Raw genomic sequence first — 19,603 nt, forward strand, 5'->3', positions numbered from 1 at the left:
GGCAGGGGGGGGGGGGGGGGGGGGGAAGGTGTTGCTGAGGCTCCTCAGGCATCCACCCCGCCCCACACTGGCTCTGGCTTCAGGGCCAGCAAGTGCGAGGTTGGCCAGGGTCTCCAGGCCAGGGGGGCCACCGCCACCAGCCGCCGCCTTGCCCGGAGCTCCGAGGTGGGGGCTGCTACGTCGTGGCCCCGTCTCCGTGTAATTGGACCCCCCCTCCGGCAGCTGATTGAGTATTTCTGTGTCTGTCTGATTTACATTAGGTTTTTAAGCATAATTAGAAATGCAGGGGAGCTTTGTGTCTTACCTCGACTATTTATGGCACGATATGCAGATGAGAAAGGCTATGAATATTAAGGACGGGGGTGTGTGTGGCACAGCCGCGGTGGATGAGGAGCCGGTGACCGGCCCAGGGCAGCGCCCCCCGCCCCACTGGCGCCGGGACCCCCGCCTGTCCCCCAGGTGCTCTGGGACCCCCACCGGCCTGTGGGAAGGGGAGGGTGCCCAGCGGGCTGAGGAGGGGGTCCGGCTCCACGGGGCCCAGCCCGCTCGGTCCGGGCAGCCCCCGGTGCCCCCGAGCCCCGCCCTCCAGCCGGGGGGTGCAAGGGGGGACCTCCCGCCAGCCGATAAGGGGGAGGAGGCCCGTCTGCCAGCGAGTGGAGCTGGCTTTTTAAGTTATTAAACTATGCCCGAGGGAGACACTCTTCAAGCTTACGTTATTTAAATTACAAATACGGGTGAGGGAGATTGTCGGCTCTGTTCAGAACACTGCTTCATTCTTTGGGAGCCTTCTGGAACCGTTTTGTGGCTCGAGAGCGGACCTGCTGGGTCCACGGGCTCCTGGCGGGGCGGCGGCCAGTCCCTGCTCCTTCATGCCGTGTGGCTGTGTGGCCGTTCGTGCCGTGTCTGTTTGGCACCCCCCCCCCAGCCCCATACCCACAGTAAAGTCAGAGTATTTGAGAGTGAAGGGTGGGGGGGGCTGGGGTGTCGAGGAGCCCCTCGGACGTGGGCCCGGCTCGGCCACACGGACCACCAGACCGGACCCTTGTCGGAGCCCGTGCCGTGGGACACGTGCTGAGATGTGGGACCCGCTGTCCCATCTGGCGGGGTGTCTGCCCAGCGCGTGCCCAGCCCCGTGGCCCTGCAGCAGCAGCGGCTCCGATGGCCGTTGGTGGCCTGCCTGGTGCCGTGGGTCCCTGTGTGCGTTGAGCCTCTCTGAGAACCAGCCCCCGGTGTGTGGCACCCTCCTTGGGGCGGCGAGGGGGAAGGACTGATAAGCACATGTTTGAATTTGCAGATTCTGGCAGGCTGCCTTTTTCTGTTTGGGGGAAGGAAAAAAAAGCTTCCAGGCAAACGCTTGTTGTGAAGTTGAAGCCAGTTGAAGCCAGCGGTGGCGCCCGATGCCGGCCCAGGCTGCGGTCGGGGGTGGAGGCTGCCGGGTGCCGGGGGGCACGGTGAGCCAGGGCGGGAAGTGCGTGCCCCTTCCCCTGGCACAGGGGCTCCGGGGCCAGCACGTGCAGAGGCCGAGAGGGGAGTCTCCTCTGCAGCGGATCCTGGGGGCGCCGGGCGGGTCCGGGCCCGAGCCGCCCCACGGTGCCTCCCTGTCTTGCCACCCGAAGCTTGTCCTGGGTGGCTGCAGACGCGGGACGCAGGTCCCGGGCCCTGGCCTTGGCAGGAAGCTCAGGCTCCTTGTCCGCACCCACCTGGAGAGGAGGGGCTGGGAGGCGGGCACACGATAGGTGCGGTGGGTGCATGTTGGGGGCTGCGGGGAGGGGCTCCCGGCAGCCGAGACCCCACCCTGGAGCCCCGGTCCTCGAGGGGTGATTGGCCCTTCCATTAGCAGCGAGGCCCCGAGGCCCCAGCTGGCGGGTGCCTCACCCAGCCCCTGGGGACCTGGCACGCCCAGCTGGCGGCCGTGCTGTGCTGGCAACCGACACCTCGACCCTTGAAGGGTCGCCCTCCCCGGCGAGGCCAGAGGTGCTCGGCACAGCCAGAGCACTGACCGGGCGTGGGGTGTAAGTGAGCCTCCGCTCCCACAGGCCGGTAACCGGAGCCTGCGCTGTAATTGGAAAGCTCCCTCCCCGCCCTCCCTTAACAGCCCGGACGCACACAGCAGGCGCGGCCCTGGTGCCCCCCGCGCTCACGTGTGCGTGTGCACGCTGACTCACGGGCTAACTTGCCTGCCTCCCTGTGAGGCGCTGTCCTGGGGCTGCGGCCTGCCCCGCCCCCACCAAACTCGGAGCACCTTGACTTTCGGGAGGTGTCCCCGTGGCTGAGCCGGGAGAACCCCGGATGGCAGGGCTTGGCGGCCAGGCCGAGGGGCTGCCCCGGGGACGGGCCTGGTGCTTGCTCGGGGCAGGGGAAGCAGGGAGGCGGAAGGGGCTCCTTTGTTTCCTGGGGCACCTGCCTCCCTGCCTCCCCGCCTCTCTGCCACGGGCGTACTTGATAGCTGTGCGTTTGCCGAGGCCCAGACCTCTTATTAGATTGGAAGAATTAAATCCTGCCCGATGATCTTATTTAATTTCATTTATCATTTATCTCGCCTCTCCTTCCTGGGCTGGTGGTGACCCTACAGAAGGTAGACGCTGCATTGTCCCACCTCCGGAAGCTCCTCGGGATCTGGGGGGCGGGTGGGGGGGGGGCTTCTGACAAGGACCCCCAGACCTTGCAGCCATATCTGCGTGGGGTCCTGGGGAGGAGGCACCCCTGCGTGGAATGCCCATCCTTCTCTGGTCCTCTGGGCCCCCAAGAGAAGTCCTCGGCGTGTTCCCAGTCCCTGTTGGAGCCCCTGCTTCCCCAGGTGCACCTAGAGCCCTGTGTGGCCGGCCTTGGCCTGGCTGCAGCCGAGAACCTGTGCCCCGTCTGCATCCTGCCCAGGCCCTGGGGCGCACCCCCTGTGGCCAGTCCCTCGGTACCTGTGTGGGCACCTGTCTGCGGCTCCTGGGGCCAGTACCCTCACCCCCTTCTCGTTGGGCCCCTTCCCTGTACACCTGCTGGCCGCGCTGCCCGTGGGGGGCCGGGAGGAGCTCTGGGTGACCACCCGTGACCCTGGGCCCTAGATCCTGGCTCTCCCCGAAGGAGGGTCTGCGGTGAAGAGACCCCCCCCCCCGCTACCCACATTTTCTCATTCTGGGGGGAGGTCGTGGAGTCTGAATGGGGTGGGGGCCCCCGAGGCTGGCCCAGCTGGACTCTGGCTTCGGGATTTCCCAAAGTGGGTTCTGTCCTGAAGGTCGTTAGGAGGGGGCGGGGTTCTGTGGTGCAGTGGCTTTGAGGATGGCCAGAGTGAGCACAGTTAGAAATTTCTGCCGTTCCTTCTGGCTCTTCAGAACCTTCAGTAATAGGCCAGTGGGCATGGCGAGTCTCGCTGTGGCGGGGGAAACCGAGGCGTGGAAGGGGAAAGGCGGTCTTGGTGGGGCTGGTGCCCGCTGCCCTCGGCCCACTCGGGTCCCGGCCCCTCCTCGCTGGCCACCGCACAGGGTCGGCCCTTGACCTGCCCTGCTTTGACGGGTCTAGGCACGTAAACCAAGCCTTTATTTGATTCTTGTCTCCTAAAGTTCAGCTTTGTTCTTGTCCCGGCCAAGGCTTCTAAGAAAGCAATCTAAAACCAGCTCTTGTAGGGCTGTTCTGGGCTGGGCCGTGGGATGGCAGCCTGGCCTGTGCAGGTGGCCTGAGGACACACGTCCCCCGGGACCCGATGGCCTCATCACCTTCCAGAGGAGGAATGGTCCCCTCTCCGGGCCAGCAGTCTGGCCCCCAGCCCTGGGGCACAGGTGTGGGCGGGGATGGGCTGGGGGCTGACGGAGGCACCCATCTGGACCACCGCCTCCTGTCCCAGTCACCGCAGGTAACAGCATTGTGATGCAGGTTACTGGGGCATAGAGCATGCCACGTTCGCCGTCCGCCTCGACCCTGTAGTGACCGTCAAAGCGTAAACCTGACCCCCAGGGGACAGATGAGCGTCCCAGATGTGGTGCCATTTGCTTGAGGCCACAGGACACGGATGGGAGAGCAGCCGGGCTTGTGGGAGGCGGGGGGGGGGGGCATTGCCCGGTGGGACCCAGGATTGCAGCCCTGCTGACCAGCCAGGACCCGATGCTTGGAGGGACAGGCTCCGAGGGCCTCTTGGTGTCCCTGCCCTCAGTTTGGGACCTGGCCACTGGCTGGCCCAGCCCCAGGCCACTGGGGCCCTCTGGGCACCGATGCACAGTGTACCTTTGCTGGCCAGGCTGACTCACCCCTCTCACGGCCCTAGAGCCCTCATCTGGCTCAGGGGACCCCATCTTGCTCTCCAGGAGACTCCTGGCAGTGGGTGCTGTGGGTCTGTGAAGGGGCCATTTGGAGGGCCCCCTCTCCTCTGTGGTGTATTGCTGGCCAGCACAGCCCCACTCTCGTGGCCCTCCCTGGTGTGCCCAGCATTGGGCTAAATGTCCACCAGGCAGTGGGCAGACCCCCCCCCCGCTATCCCCCCCCCCCGATCTTGCTCAGGTCAAGAGACACCCTTGGCAGGCTTCTCTGAGGAGGTGACAACAGGTCTGTTCCAGGCAGGGCCGGGATGCAGCACAGCCAGCGATGGGGGCGGGGGGATTGCTCCTGCAGAACCGGCGGAGGCTGTGTATGCTGGGCCCTGGGGCCCAAGGCCAGCACCCAGGCCAGGAGTGGCCCTGCCCCGCCCCCCCATCACGGGTTCCGCCATCCTTTGGCCTCTGGGGGGCCCTCTGTTTCCCCATGTCGGCTCTGCCTGTGCCCCGGTCTGCTTTCTTTTGTGGCCGGGTGGCACGTGGGGGGTTGTGCCCCCAGCCCCCTCATCCTGGGGCCAGTGGGCTCCTCCTAGGCCCCAAGACAAGGAGGCTGCCAGGACAGCACCGTTCAGTCGGGAGGCCTGACATGGCTCCTGGCGGGGGCGACCCTGGGTCTGTCCTTCTGGGTCTGGATGCCGGCGAGGCTGTCCCACCGCCCCCCGGGGTTGTGCGGACACAGGCAGGACCCCCAGGCAGCTTCCCCAGGGCAGCGGGGCCAGGCTGTGCGGAGCACGAGACCCTTGCCCTGAGGCCTGTCTGCTGTTGACCGGGCCACCCGCGCCGCCCCCTCCCCTGGACTTGCTGCTTCGACACCCTCCAGGTAGAGGAGAGCGAGGGCCCAGGGTCCAGACTGGCTCCATCGCCAGGGGGACGAGGGCCAAGTCCCCCGTCGGAGCAGCGAGTGGGGACCATTTCTGCCGACGCTCCAAGCTCAGCGCTCACGTGGCCGCCACACCGAGTCGCCATCCGTCCCACGGAGGAGCCCGGCAGCCACTGCTGCTGGGAGGCCTCCCCACACCTGTATTTCTTCCTGTGCCGCTCCTCCCGCAGCGTTTTATCTGCTGTGGGAAGCTGAGCCCGCCGCATGTGAGCGTGGACGCGCCAGATGGCCCTTTCTCTCCCTCCGGACGCGCCGCTGCCGTGGAGGGGGCGGTGGGAGGGCCGCTGCCTGTGCCCCGGCCCCTCCTGCTCTGGCCGCCAGGGTCAGGTTCTCGGTGGTGGCAGCCGTGCCGTCACCCGTCTCGACCGTCTTCCTTTTTGCAGGCTGTGTGTGTTCTTCCCAGGGCCGCGGTTGGGGGCGAGAGGGGAGACCGAGGCAGGGCGGGCCAGTGGTTTGCCACAGGCGGGGGTGTGGGCCTGGAACAGGACGGGCCGTGTGCAGGGCACAGCCTCCCCTCCCAAGGGAGGCCCAGGGGAGGAGCCCAGCCTCCTTCACATGGGCACCCTTGCAGGTGGTGGCTTTGCTGCCCGGCTGCTGGGAGGGGCCCCCCTCGGCCTGGCCCAGCTGCAGTCACAGAGTTGTTCTTCTTGAAAAGACCCGCGTGGGGGCTTGGGGGACAGGGTGACTTTCCTGGGTGAGTGGGATGGGGTGTAGGGCTACACAAGCGGGCCCTGCTGCTTCCGGACCCCAGGGAGAAGTAGGGAGGCGAGCAGGGGCCACTGCGGAGCCCTGGGGGGCACTGGGGGGGGGGCTGGGCCTCGTCCTCGCCCCTCCTTCCCTGTCTCTGGGCCTCTTCTCCCACCTGTGCTTTCCTTCCTGCCTCCTGTTCTCATCACCTGCCCCTCTTTCCTCCCGGGCTCCCCACCTTCACCCTCTGCCCTGCCTGTGCCACCCCGTCGCCCCCCTTCCTCCTTGCCTCCCTGCCCTCTACGCCCCCCTGTGCCCCACCCCCTCATCCTCCTGTCCCCGACTCCCTGCCCCCTCATCCCCCACCCCCTCTCCCCTGTCCCTTTATCCCCCCTGCTCCCTCATCCCCCACCGCCTGACCCCCCAGCCCCCATGACCCCAGCCCTCCGCCCCCCTCATCCCCCACCCCCCGTCCCCTTATCACTCTACCCCTTTGTCCCCCACCCCCTTGGCCCCCCACCCGCCCCCCTCGCCGGCCCCCACCCTCCCTCCCTGGCAGAGTTGGTGGCTGTGCCAGCCCTGCAGACTGTTTGGAATACTTTAAATGCTTTGACACTCGGGCTGTGCTGGATGGCAGGACGGCAGTTTACTGGGTAATTCACATGCAGAGCCGCACCATAAATCTCGGCGCTCAGTTGCCGTGGCACCACGGAGCGTTTCTCCGCGTACAGTACAGTATTTCTGCCATCTTTGTTTGCATTGTGGTGAGTCATCAAAGTCTGTCTTGTACCAACACCCGGAGCCGTGCATTCCTCTGGCACCAACACTCCTCTGTTTTTAAAGCCGGGGCTGGAGCTGGCATTTACTTGGGCTCCCAAGTCAAAGGCCGCTATTCATTCCCGAGAGCTGCCTGAATGTCCGTCTGCATCCGGCCTCTTCATTTAGATGCTGTGCGCTGCCCCGGAGAGCCGGGCTGGGTACAGCTGAGCTGCGGCCGCCGAGCCCAGCGCCGAGACTCTCTGCCCTGCTCCTCCTCCTCCTCCTCCTCCTCCTCCTCCTCCTCCTCCTCCTCTCCCGGCTCCTCGCGCCCTCCCCACCCCAAGGGCTCCCGCTCTGTTTGCTGCATTCCCGGAGCAGCTGGCGAGCCTGCCCCTGCCAGGCGGAGCGGGCACTGCCGGGCCACCGGCGGCAGCCGCCAAAGGTAGGTCTCCCCCGCGGGCCGGTGCCACGGCCGACCGGCAACTTCTCCGCAGCGGGGGCACTGCGGGCCCTCCCCCCGCGGCCACCCATCTGCCCAACTCCTGTCGCCGGGGTCCGGGCGCTCCGCCCTCCCTCCGCCCTCCCTCCTCCGGCCGCCCGGCGCCTCTGCGGCCGCCTGCACTTTCCTCCCTCGGGACAGAGCGGCCCTTTGTGCGGGCGCCGCTGTGCAGAGTTGGGCCGGTGCCTTCTCCACCCGTCCGTGCCCGGCTTCTCCGAATCTTCCCTGAATCGGGCGTCAGATCAACCTCGCTGGAGCCCCGGCCCCGGCCCCTGGGGCGCCCGAGGAGGCAGTGGCATCCCAAGCCCTTGCCGGTCCCTCCCCCCCACTCCTCCCCGACTCCCCCCCCCCCCCCCCCCCCCCCCCCCCCCCGACCCCTTTAGTCACCTGGGCTGGGGCCGAGCCAGCAGGGATTGGCCGGCACGGGGAGCTGGGGGACCAGGAGGGCAGGCAGGTGGGGTTGCGACAGACTCCCGACCGCTGGTCCAGCCGGGTCCCTGACGGACGCTGGCGGCCTGGGGAGCCGGCCCCGGGGGAGGGGCGGGGGTGGCCAGCCACTGACTTCTGGCTTCAGCTCACTCCCCTGGGCGCCCCCACCCCCACCCCTTGCCCGCCTCTGCAGGGGGACGAGGGGCCAGCATCTCAGCCAGTGGGGTGGGACTCCCCCCTTGTGGGCCCTCCGTGTGGCTGCTCTGAGGGAAAAGAGGAAAAACAAACCAGAAACCCAGAGCCTCCGAGAGACCCCCTGCGAGACCCCCCTCGCTCTGGGCTCCAGCCCCTCCGAGGGGCAGGGCTGTGAGGGGTCCTTTGCTGCTAACTTTTTCTTGGGGAGAAGAGTTTGCAGACGCAGCCCGCCGCCCTCACCCCTCCCAGCCGCCGCGGGTGGCAGTGCCCCGCTCCGTGTCTGTCCTCCATCCACCCCGTCCTCCCCTGAGTGCAGGCCTCTGTTTGCATTCCTGGCTTCTGCTGAGACGGGGCGTCCCGGGCCCCGAGGGCTCAGGCGCTCTCCTGGGGGTGGGCCCTGGGAGCCACGCAAGGTGCGGGGGTGTGTGTGTGGGGGCGTCCCCCTCCCCCTTCCCCCCCCCCCGCCCCCCCCCCCCCCCCCCCCCCGGCTGGAACACGGCTGTGCGGCTCTGAGTCCCGTGCAGCGCTGGCTGCAGGCCCAGCCAGGGTCCTGCCGTGAGGAGCTCGGGCCCCAGGACCTCCCCTGGGTGGCTCTGCTGGAGGGGGGCCGGGGCGGGGACCGCGGCGGAGGAGGGCACAGCGGCGTGCTCGGGCCGAGTGCCTTTCCGTACCCTTGGCCGGCGAGCCCTGGCCGTCCAGGGAGCCTGACCCGCGTGTCCCCACGCCCTCTCTCCCCCACAGATGTGCCCCGCTCGGGCGCTCCCGTGCTGAGTGTGAGGCGAGTCCTCTAGCGCCTGCCCGCCATGTCTCAGCTGCTGCACATCGAGATCCCCAACTTCGGGAGCACGGTGCTCGGCTGCCTCAACGAGCAGCGCCTGCTGGGCCTCTACTGCGATGTGTCCATCGTGGTCAAGGGCCAGGCTTTCAAGGCCCACCGGGCCGTCCTGGCCGCCAGCAGCCTGTACTTCCGCGACCTGTTCAGCGGCAACAGTAAGAGCGCCTTCGAGCTGCCGGGCACTGTGCCTCCCGCCTGCTTCCAGCAGATTCTGTCCTTCTGCTACACGGGCAGGCTGACCATGGCGGCCAGCGAGCAGCTCGTGGTCATGTACACGGCCGGCTTCCTGCAGATCCAGCACATCGTGGAGCGCGGCACGGACCTCATGTTCAAGGTGAGCTCGCCCCACTGCGACTCGCAGACCGCCATGATCGAGGACGCCAGCTCCGAGCCCCAGAGCCCCTGCAACCAGCTGCAGCCGGCCGCCCCCGCAGCCCCCCCCTACGTCGTGTCCCCCTCCGTGCCCATCCCGCTGCTGACCCGCGTGAAGCACGAAGCCACGGAGCTGCCGCCGGCCGCCGGCCCGGGCCTGGCCCCCAAGCGCCCGCTGGAGACGGGGCCCCGGGATGGCGCCGCGGTGGCGGCGGGCGCGGCCCCCCTCAAGCTGCCCCGGGTCTCCTACTACGGGGTGCCCAGCCTGGCCACCCTCATCCCCAGCATCCAGCAGTTGCCCTACTCCCAGGGGGAGCGGACCAGTCCGGGGGCCAGCAGCCTGCCCACCACCGACAGCCCCACCTCGTACCACAACGAGGAGGACGAGGAAGACGACGAGGCCTACGACACCATGGCGGAGGAGCAGTACGGCCAGATGTACATCAAGGCCACCGGCAGCTACGCAGGTAACACGCCGCGGGGCCCGTGCGGGTGCAGAGGCAAGCCCGCCCCCTGCCCCGTGGGCCCTCACCGCCTGGCTGTGGCCCCTCGGGGAGACCGCCGCGCCGGGCCGGGCTGGACGGGCTGGAGGGCACGACCTAGGTCAGCCTCTCGTGGCCTTAGCTGAGGCCTTGACAGCTGATGCCACGTGAGATGGGAGCCGCGGGAAAGCCGAGAGACCACCCACTGGAAGCTGCCGTCCAGCACGTGGGATGGGGCTTGGTCTCCCGCTCGTCAGACAAGGAGACCGAGGGCCTCAGCGGACCAGGGACCTGGCTGAGGGCTCACGGAGTGCTGTGAGCGCCGCCTGCTCGAGGCCCGAGCGGCCCCGTCAGCAAAGTGCCAGACGCTGTCGGAGGCCCCAGCAGGCCCGTCTGCATTACCTTTGACCTCAGCCGGCCCCCCACCCGTGTGGTTTCACCTGCCCCGTGACTCTCAGCGAGGCCAGTAACGCATCTCATTTGCCACCACCTCCCTGGGTCCGCCACCAAGGGCCAGGCCAGAAAGTGCTTGTTGAGCTGAGTGAGATACGTCCCCCAAGTTACTCGTGGGGTGCTCCCCCACTGGGGACCCGTGCGTCTGAGGTGCCCTAACTCAGCATGGCGTGACAGACCGTATCACATCCCTGGAGACTGTTTGGGGTTTGTGGGGCGGAGGGTCTGGTATTTGGGGCCCCGGATCGGGTGTCTACCTGCCTTCCGTGTTCCCCGAAAACTGGCCGTGTGCCTGGGCTCGCTGCCTGCTAATTTGCATGCAGGGCCCGTGGTAGCAGCGGGAAGTGGCGATGTAGGACCGGGGCCCCGAGGGACCGCCTGGTGGCTCTTTCCTCCCCTCTGTTCCCCCACGTCCTGGTCCCTGATGGGGCAAACGCTGCTCCCCCCACCAGCCTCCCCCTCCACTTCCAGGCAGGGACTTGTTGATCAGTGCTGGGCGGGGGGGGGGGGGGGGGGGGGGCGGTCCCGACCAGCTAGGGCCCTTGGGACGGCCGTTCCCCCGGGGCAGCCGAGGACTGGACAGTCTGGCCAAGCCGGGTTCCTCTTAGCACTGTGGGGAGCAGGGAAGCACCACCCTGGGCACCCCCCTGCCCCCCTACAGGGGCTGTGGGTGGATGGTTGTTCCCTAGAAGTCATTACTTTATTTAAGTGCATGTTGTTACGTGTGCATGAATCCCACAGGACGCTAGTGCAAAGACCACCTTGACCTGGAAACCTGCAAGCTCGGCTCGGCCCTTCAGAGGGCCGCTGGGCCCAGGCCTTAGGGGGATCTCCGGGAACCTGCCCGGTGTGCGGTGCCCTCTGCCCACGGCCGACAGCCACCCAGGGGGCCGTGTGAGGGCCGTGTGGAGCCCCAGAGCCCGCCACAGGGAGCTGGAATCTGCCAAGGGTCCCGGGGCGGGGGCTGTGCGCTGGTGGCCCACAGTGGTACCCCACCGAGGAGATGGCCCAGCCTCCAAACGTCTCCATCCAACGTGGCCATTGGCCTTGGCAGGTTTGGGGTAGGAAGAAATAAGACGAAGCCTTGGCATCTCTGGGTGCAGGTACTCTGAGACGGCCCGTCTGAGTACACCTGCCCTTCCGGCCTGATGAGCCTGGAGCCCTGTCTCCACCTGGACGGCAGTGGCCTACCTGTGTCCTTGGCTTTTCCAAGGAGCCAATGGGACAGTGGCCCTGGAACGGCCAGGGTAGGGATTGGGGGGCCGGGCCGCCCCACTCCTCGACTCTGGCCCGGCCGTCTCACCAGCCCCCCCACCCCCACCCCTAGCTCTCGGGCAAGATGCCAGGGGCACAGGCCTGGCCCAGGGCAGTGTGCCTACAGGGGTCTCCCGTGCCTTGGGTGACAGGAGGGAGTCCGGCGGCCATCAGAGCCCCTTGCCCCCATCTCCCTGGGGGCTGTTGGCAGGAGAATGGGGTGCTGGGAAGCTGGGAAACAGAAAGGGACGGTGGGCAGAGGTGGGCCGGGCATGGGACCAGCCCTGCCTCCAGTCGGCCCGGGGCGCTGCAGTCTGGGTTTTCTCCTCAGTGAGACCATAAGTGGGGCAGGGGGGGGGGGGGTGTGATTTCTTGGTTAAAATCTAGGTTATTGGCAGTGACGTCGCTGGCATCACCGGCCGCTGGGAAGACGGTTGTGGGGGAGGGGGCGGTGGGGGCAAGCAGGCAGAGATGGGGGCCTGTCCCCCAAGGCTGGCTGCCCCTTGGGTGCCGGCTGCCTGTACCCCGGGCTCCCTCTTCGCCCTGGCTTGGCCTGGTTGGGGGACATCCTCACAGCCCCTCGGGCGGCCGGACAGCCTGCTGCCCCCGGTCTGGGGTCCGGACGGGGGCGGGGCGGGGCGGGGCTGTCGAGAGCTGGCGGGATCAGGGATGTTGATAGAACATATCCACCCGTGAAGCCACGGGTGAGCAGGGTGAGCAGGGCACCGAGGGCACCCCAGTGCAGTAAGGGGTCTGCTCTCACGGCCTCTACTCGGCCACACTCCTTGGGCACGTCTGTACCCACGGGCAGACGGGGAGACAGACAGGCAGCAAACAGGACCTCGGACAACTATTTAATCTTGGCTGGGGTCCCCGTGAGGCAGGACGGGCTGCCCCCTGGCCCCAGGGAGCGAGGCTCGGTGGTGGGGAGAGTGAGCTGCCCAGGGGGGTGGGGAGGGCTCCCTCTCCCATCGCCGCCACCTCTGCGGGAGGAGCGTGGGTGGCCGGGAGGAGCCACCTTCGGGGCCGCCGCCCCAGGACCGGGCTTCCCGTGGCGCCTTCCGCCGCGGGCCCAGCCCCTCCTCTGCGCGGGCAGATGTTTGATCGTTGTTGGCAGACGCCGTTCCCTGTGGATGAGACAAAGGCACTCCTCGGCACTTACACTCTAGCCAGGCATGTCCACGTTAGGGGCCCCGCGGGGCGCTGTGCCGGGAGGGGACAGGTGGCCGTGGGCTGGTGGCCCTGCCTGGGCTCGCCCTCTCTTCCCCTCTGCGGGCTGGCTGGCTCCTCCGGGTCTGCCTGCTGTCCCGGCCCCTGGACACGGGACAGACACTGGCGGTGCTTGGGATCGGGTCCTGTCTCCCCCGCCTCGAGCAGAAACTGCAGACGACTCCTGTGAGCCCTGGAAGGACGCAGAGTGTGTGCGCCCTGCCCCGGACCAGGCCCTGGTCAGTGCCACCATGGCCTGTGGTACCCTTGTGTCCTGCTCACCCCAGAAGCAGCACCGACCCCCTGCCCCCGACCCTACCTCCCTGACTAGGGCAGCCCCTCGCTCCCAGCATGGCAGCAGACAGGCAGACCCCTAGCCTCTTGGGGGGCTGCTCCCGCCTGCAGCCCTGCTGCCCCTTGGGGGTCCTGCGGGGAAAGGGGAAGGCTAGGTCTGTCGTGCGAATCCCAATCCTAAGCACCCCTCACTGCCTCCTGACCTGGGCCCAGGGTGTCTACACTGACGGATCCCCGCCCAACTGCTGGGAGGGCCCCGGGAGCAGTGGGTGCGTTTTGTCCCTGGCCTGGTCGGGTGGGGGGGGGGGTCCCTCCCTTTGGAGGCAGCAGTCAGGGCACGCGAGGGAGGCGCGGGCCCCAGCGTGCCTGTCCCACACGTGCCCGGGGAGCTGGCCCCAGGCAGCCCTGGATCTGCTCCCTGTCACTCGGGGTGCGTTTGCCGGTCCTAGAACATCAGGTGGGCACGGTCGTGCGCCGCGTCCTTGCGTCTGCTTCTCTCCGCAGAATTCGGGTGAGACTCGTCTGTGCTCCCGGGTCAGGCCCACCTCTCCCTCCCCGTGTTGGGTGGTTATTCCAAGTGTTTGCACACAGTGAAATGTACCGATTCCAAGTGTACAGGCGATGACTCTGGGGGCTGTAATCAGTGGAGTACCAGGGTCACGGTCAAGATCAGATCAGTCTGCCTCCCCTCAAATGTCTCCGGGTCCTTCCGCCCCAGCCCTGGCCCCCTGCGGCCTCCCCACCGGCTTCCTGTCCTTGTCGATTTGCCTTCTGCAGAATCTTTTAAGTGGCATCGTTCAGAACGGAGTCCTTTCTTCTCACTGTATTTCGTGGCCTGTCCACGTGGTGCCAGGTGTCAGTCCTCCTAGTCCTAGGCCGTGGACGCGGCCACCAGTGGCCAGCGCACGGGTGGCTTCGGGGGACAGGAGCTGTTGTCGTCTTGCTGCTGTGAACGTCCGTGTGTAGGTGGCGCTGCTGGGTCACGGGAGAGGCACGTGTCCACGCTGCCACACGGTCACTGGTCTCCTGAGAGTTGATTTCTGTCCTGAGCGGCGACGCGGGTTTTTACCTGGATTGGACACGTGTGGTGCTGCATCGGTTAACTTTCTAACGCGGAGCCACCCTCGCAGCCCCGGGATGGAACCCACGTGGCGTGGCGTTGATGCCGCGCTCGGTTCAGTTTGCTGACGTTTTCTCGGGGGTTTCTGCGCCCGTGTGCGTGGCGGGCAATCGCCTGTAGCGCTCTTAGGATGGTCTCGGGGATCAGGAGAACGCGAACCTTCTCTTCCCTTCTGTAGTTTTTGAGAGTTTGTGTAAGTGTGATGTGACTTCTTTCTTGTGCGTTTGATAGAACATATCCACCCGTGAAGCCTCTTGGCTCTGCGGGTTTTTAGCGTTGTTAATTGTGGGAGTTTTTAATGATAAATTCTGTTCCTTTAGGTACAGAACGAATCGACTTCCCTTTCCTCGTGCTCCAGCCATGGCGTTTTGTGTGTTTCCTGGAGCTCATGCGCTTGTGAAGGCTGGTCTGACACGATCCCTGCGGCCACGCCGGCTCCCGTGTCTGGTGCGCGCGGGGCAGGGGAGGGGGGTGCATGCTTACACACAGCACGGGGTCGACGTTGCGGGTTCATCCGGTCCAACTTGAGTCTCTTGACACTGGGAATGAGATTTGACGGAGGTGGGTTCGCACCTGCCGTCTTGCCATCCGTTTCCATTGGCCCCGTTTCCCGGTTTCCTCTCTGCCGACACTTTTTTGGGTCGAGCTTCTCCTGGTATGGCTTTTTTTTAGCCCCGCTGTTGACCTCTGTCTTGAGCCGCCCAGCCCCCTGCGTCTTCACCCCGTCCCTGGTGCCTTTGTCCCTGACGCCGCCCCCTGTGGCCCCCTGCGCGGTCGTGGTCACGGGTTTCCCTTCTTGACGTGCGACCAGCCTTCCCACATGTCGTCCTCTTTACCTGAAACAGCCAGCCGGCTTTTCTCCACTTTCGGTCCGTTTTATTCATTTAATTAATTTGATAAATTAATTACTTTTTATTTAAAAAATTCTGCAAGTTTTTTAACATTTATGACATTTTTTAGCGTTATTTGTGAGAGCGTGAGTGGGGGAGGGAGAGAGAGAATCCCACGCAGGCCCTGAGCGCTCAGCACAGAGCCCGACGCGGGACTCGAACCCACGCACTGTGAGGTCGTGACCTGAGCCGAGGTCCGACGCTTCACCGACTGAGCCCCCCGGGCGCCCCTGTTTTCAGTTCTTTGAAGTCCCGTGTAACGTACCGGCTTCGGCCTGCGGCTCTCCAGTTCACAGCGGTGCCGTCAGCCCCGTCCTCGTCTCTGCCAGCGGGCGCCAGGCCGGCCCCCTCTCCGCGGCTGCCCTGCTCTCGCCCCGCCGCTCCGCCTTCTCCTGTGCGTGGGCCGCCAGCTGCTCCGCGTTCCCGCCAATGCTTGGTCTTGTCTGATGTTGAAAGCTGTGCCCGGTGGCCGTAGCGGTGTCTCTGTGACGTCCGATGATGTCGGACAGCTTTCACGCGGGTCCGCCGGGTCCGCCGTCCCTGCCGTCCCTTTGAATCCGTGCCCTTGTTACTGGGCTGTCTCATCAGCGAGGGCGTGAGGCACCGGTGAGAATTGGGCGTTCTTTGCATGCTGCAGGCGGAGGCCTCCGTCGGGCCTGTGATTCGAGAACGTTTCCCCCCGCCCCCGCCGCAGTCTGTCCGTGCCCTTGACAGAGCCTTTCATAAACTGACACTTTGGGATATTGATGAAGCTAAGTGATTAATTACACTGACCCCGAACAATCCGCTTAAATGTGGATTTTCTGCATTGCGGTGCTGTAAGTGTGTTTTCCTGTCCTTTACGGTATGATTTTCTTTCCCCCAGCTCGCCTTGTGGTAGGAACACGGTATATGGTGCACAGAACGTACCGACTGTGTGTTAATCGACCGTGTGTGACCCGTACGGCTTCCGGTCAACGGTGCGCTAGTTACGTGCGGGGGAGTCCAGGTTACGTGCGGATTTTCGACGGCTAGGGCGGCGGTCGGTGCCTCTGATAATCGCCTTGCACAAGGTCAGCGATATTTCTCTACAGACCGCGCTCTCGTGGTGGTGAAGTCTTTACCTGACCAGCACACAGACGTTTCCCCTACGTTTTCTTCCAGATTAAGTTTTACGGCGTTGGGTCTCACATTCGGCGTGTGGCCCGTTCTGGGTCAAGGTCTGCATGAGGCGTGAGGCGCGGGTCAGGCTCCTTTGTCTCCAGTTCTCTTTCAAAGAAATGTCGCTGATGAAAAAACCCGGTGATAGTTACCGCACGTGCTCCTTTTGCGAGACTTGAGCTTCTCGCGGTCCTAGTGAGGGACCAGCAGTGGATTCTGAAAACTCGCAAACACGTCTTTATCGCGTTGGACAGTTCGCGGTAGTGATGTGTGATTTACGTGCCGTGAAGTCAGTCCCTTGTCGTTGTGCGGGGGTGTCCGTGGCCGCGAGCGTGCGTGCCCTGGAATCCTGGCCGGACGCTTGTGTTCCGCCTTCTCCTGTTTTCTTCGTGGGGACTGCCGTCCTTCTGTGTCCCTTGTGCATGCTGTGTCTCTGCAGGCCGCCTTTGTCCCTGACCGTCCTCCACCTGGTTTCGACGTGCCCCTGTGTGGTGTCCTCTGTGTTCATTCTGCTGACGTCCGTGGACCTTTCAGGCACGTGCATTTATACCATGGTTTGTTCAGGTGTCCTCGTGCCCCTCTGTCCGGAACCCCGGTCACGTGGCCTTTTGCCCCTGCCATCTCCGAGGCTCCGTTTGTTGACCGAATAGTTCCTATTGCTGTTTCTAATGCTTGCTGATCTTCTCTGCAGTTGCATTTGGTTCTTATCTTTGGCTCCCTGCTTCTCTCCTCATTGGGTTGCTCTTTTTTTGTTTTTTTAAAGTTGATGTATTTATTTTGAGAGGGAGAGAGAGAACGAGCCAGGGTGGGGCAGAGGGAGAAGGAGAGAGAATCCCCAGCAGGCTCTGCACCGTGAGCACAGAGCCTGGTGCGGGGCTCGATCCCACCACCCTGGGATCGTGACCTGGGGTGAAGTCAAGACTCAGACACTCAAGCCACTGAGCCCCCTGGGGGGCTCGGTCGGTGGAGCGTCGGTCTTCGTCCCAGGTCATGATCCCGCGCTTCATGGGTTCGAGCCCCACGTCGGGCTCTGTGCTGACGACTCAGAGCCTGGAGCTGCTTCGGATTGTGTGTCTCCCTCTCTCTCTCTCTGCCCCTCCCCTGCTCTGTCTCCCAAAAATAAGTAAACATTAAAAAAAATTTTTTTTTAAAGTTGTGGTCACGTTATGTGGCTAGTTTAAAGCCTCTGCCACTGGTGCCGTCCTGTGTCGTTTCCTGGGCTGTCTCTGCTGACCAGCTTTCTCCTCCTTAGGGGTCGTCTTCTTGTGGTCTGTCGGTTGTTTGTGGATACGGGACATCGTCAGTGTTACCCCGTGGAACACTTGCAGTTTGTCACCCCGGGTCTCTCGCGGTAGCTGGTTACGTGGCACCCTGTGACAGTGGGTGTGGCAGCCTGCGCCCCAGAGCCTCCCTGCTCTTGTGGGCTCCCTGCTGCCCTTTGTGTCCTCTGTTGGGCTTGATGTCATGAAGTCCGCTCACGATTTAGCAATGGCAGTTTTCGGATTTTGTTTAAAGACCTCTTCCTCCACGTCTGGATGGCCGTGATGTTCTTCTAGGTGTTACTTAAACAATTCTGATTTGGAATCATTTTATTTTACTTATTTTTTTTAACATTTATTTTATTTTTGAGAAGGAGGCAGCGCGCGAGCAGGGGAGGGGCAGGGAGAGAGGGAGACACAGACTCCGAAGCGGGCTCCAGGCTCCGGGCCGTCAGCGCCGAGCCCGACGTGGGGCTCGAACTCACAGACCGTGCGACCGTGACCTGAGCCGAAGTCGGGCGCTCAACCGACTGAGCCCCCCAGGCGCCCCATGATTTGAAATCATTTTAAATTTACGAGAACGTTTCAAGATCAATGCCCTTTGCTCAGACTCGCTCACGGGTAAGAATGTGCCACGTCTGTTTCTCTTCCTGCGGAGAGGCTGTGGGGTCTTTGGACCGTCGGGGGGCGAGCTGCAGACATTGTGTCCTTTTGGCCCCAAGTACTGATCGTTTCCTGCAAGTGGGGACAGCCTCTTCCATAGACGCAGTCCCGTGCTCCACGCACAGGAGGCCGGGCGGTGGCGCCGTGCTGCTCGCCGGCCTGTGCCTGAGTCCCTCCACGTGTCCCCATGCCATCCTCCAGAGCAGCGCGCTTTTCCCCCAACCTGTGCCTGGTTCGGATGCGCACACTGCGTATCGTGGCGGTTCTCTGCCCTCCCCTCCTCGGCCTTTGCCCTCCAGGCCACTTCTCTCTCTGAAGAGCACAGTTCAGCCATTGGGCTGAACGTCCCTCTGTTTGGGCTCAGGTTGTGCGTTCCGGCCGCATCTCGGGGGAAACGGTGCCTGGTCCCTCCCGGCGCGTCCTCTCGGGAGGCACCTGAAACCCGTGCGGCTTCACGGTGGTGATCGGTGACCCCGGCCGGGTGGAGCGTGGGTTCGCCCTCGGCGTCTGTTGATGCTGCTGCCTGGGCCGGTTACTAACTCCTTACGCCCTACCCTTGCTAGTTGGCCCTCTGTGTTCGGGAAGGGCTTCTCGACATATCCCACTCCGCTCCTGCGGTGCTCCCTCCCTTACTGGGTCTCCCGTGTGAGTGGAGACGGGTTTTTGGAGCATTTGTCATCTCGTTTGGCAAAAATCCAGCTGTCTCTCACTTCATCGGGGAGTGGCGTGGAGAATTCACGATCGAGGTGCGAGGTCTGCGTGTGGCCACAGGGACGTCCTTGTTTTCAAGCCCCCCTGTCCGTCAGAGCTGGGACTCATAGATTGTAAAAACCGCAGGTTCGGGCTGGTGTCTCCGAAGCCAGTCCGACCCCAGGGTTGTCCTAGCCTCCCCTCTTCCTGATGTCCGTTCTCCGAACAGACAAGATCCGACGCTCCTGTTTCCGCGTGAAAGGCGTTTACGTCTGTAGTGTGAGTGGAATCGATGTTTCAACGTGCGGTGATCTGGGGTCCACGGTTTACTTTTTTCCCACCCAACTTCCGAGTGGGTCTGCCACTTTTCACTGAGAAGACCACCTCTGTGGGCACCGCCCTGCTGACCCCGTGTGCATGTGGCATGTGGGCCCCATCCCTAGCCCTGCCCTGTCCCCTCTGTCACTGCTGGTCCCTGTGCCAGGGCACACCGCCCGCATTCCTGCGTAAGGTCGGCCTCTGGTTTTGTTCCTTACAGCCGTCCTGCCTTTTTTCTGCATTTTTACGTGTTTTGTCAAATGCCACACAAAAGTACCTGCGGGGTTTGGTTGGGATTTCGTTGACTCTGCAGATCAGGCTTGTGCTGAGATCCCTCCAATGTTGGGTGTTTCCTCCATTTACTTACGTCTTTTTCGGGTTTTCTTGGGACTGTTTTGTAATTCTCTGCATGTTTGTTGTTAGATTAATTCCTAGAAATTCATTTTTTGTTTGAATCTACGTGGTATTTTTTTTTCATTGTTTGTTGCTTGTATGTAGAAACAAATTGGATTTATTATTTAAAAGCAAATCTGGGGGCCCCTGGGTGGCTCAGTTGGTCAGAGGTCTGACTTTGGCTCAGGTCACGATCTCACGGTCCGTGGGTTCGAGCCCCGTGTCGGGCTCTGCGCTGACAGCTCGGAGCCTGGAGCCTGCTTCGGATCCTGTGTCTCCCTCCCTCTCTGTTCCTCCCCCGCTCACACTCTGTCTCTCTCTCAAAAATAAGTAAACATTGAGGGGCGCCTGGGTGGCCCAGTCGGTTAAGCGTCCGACTTCAGCTCAGGTCACGATCTCGAGGTCCGTGAGTTCGAGCCCGCGTCGGGCTCTGTGCTGACAGCTTGGAGCCTGGAGCCTGCTTCGGATTCTGTGTCTCCCTCTCTCT

At 64.1% G+C, this 19,603-nt stretch overlaps 1 protein-coding gene across 5 annotated transcripts in view; it reads left to right on the top strand.

Annotated features, from left to right (window-relative positions):
* The window catches only part of NACC2 (NACC family member 2), a 72,000-nt gene that overhangs the window by 30,713 nt on the left and 21,684 nt on the right, over positions 1–19,603 (top strand). The window contains exons 2-3 of one of the 5 annotated variants that reach the window (XM_045467915.1): positions 8,486–8,913; positions 9,244–9,418. In XM_045467915.1, the coding sequence (XP_045323871.1) occupies positions 8,548–8,913; positions 9,244–9,418 (541 nt within the window). In that variant the 5' untranslated portion in view covers positions 8,486–8,547. Of the gene's footprint in view, positions 1–6,412; positions 7,064–8,485; positions 9,419–19,603 lie in introns of those variants that run through there. The other 4 variants (XM_045467916.1, XM_045467917.1, XM_045467914.1 and 1 more) reach the window with 4 other exon arrangements.

Source organism: Leopardus geoffroyi, chromosome D4 (assembly GCF_018350155.1).
Source record: "Leopardus geoffroyi isolate Oge1 chromosome D4, O.geoffroyi_Oge1_pat1.0, whole genome shotgun sequence".
NCBI classification, from domain to species: Eukaryota; Metazoa; Chordata; class Mammalia; order Carnivora; family Felidae; genus Leopardus; species Leopardus geoffroyi.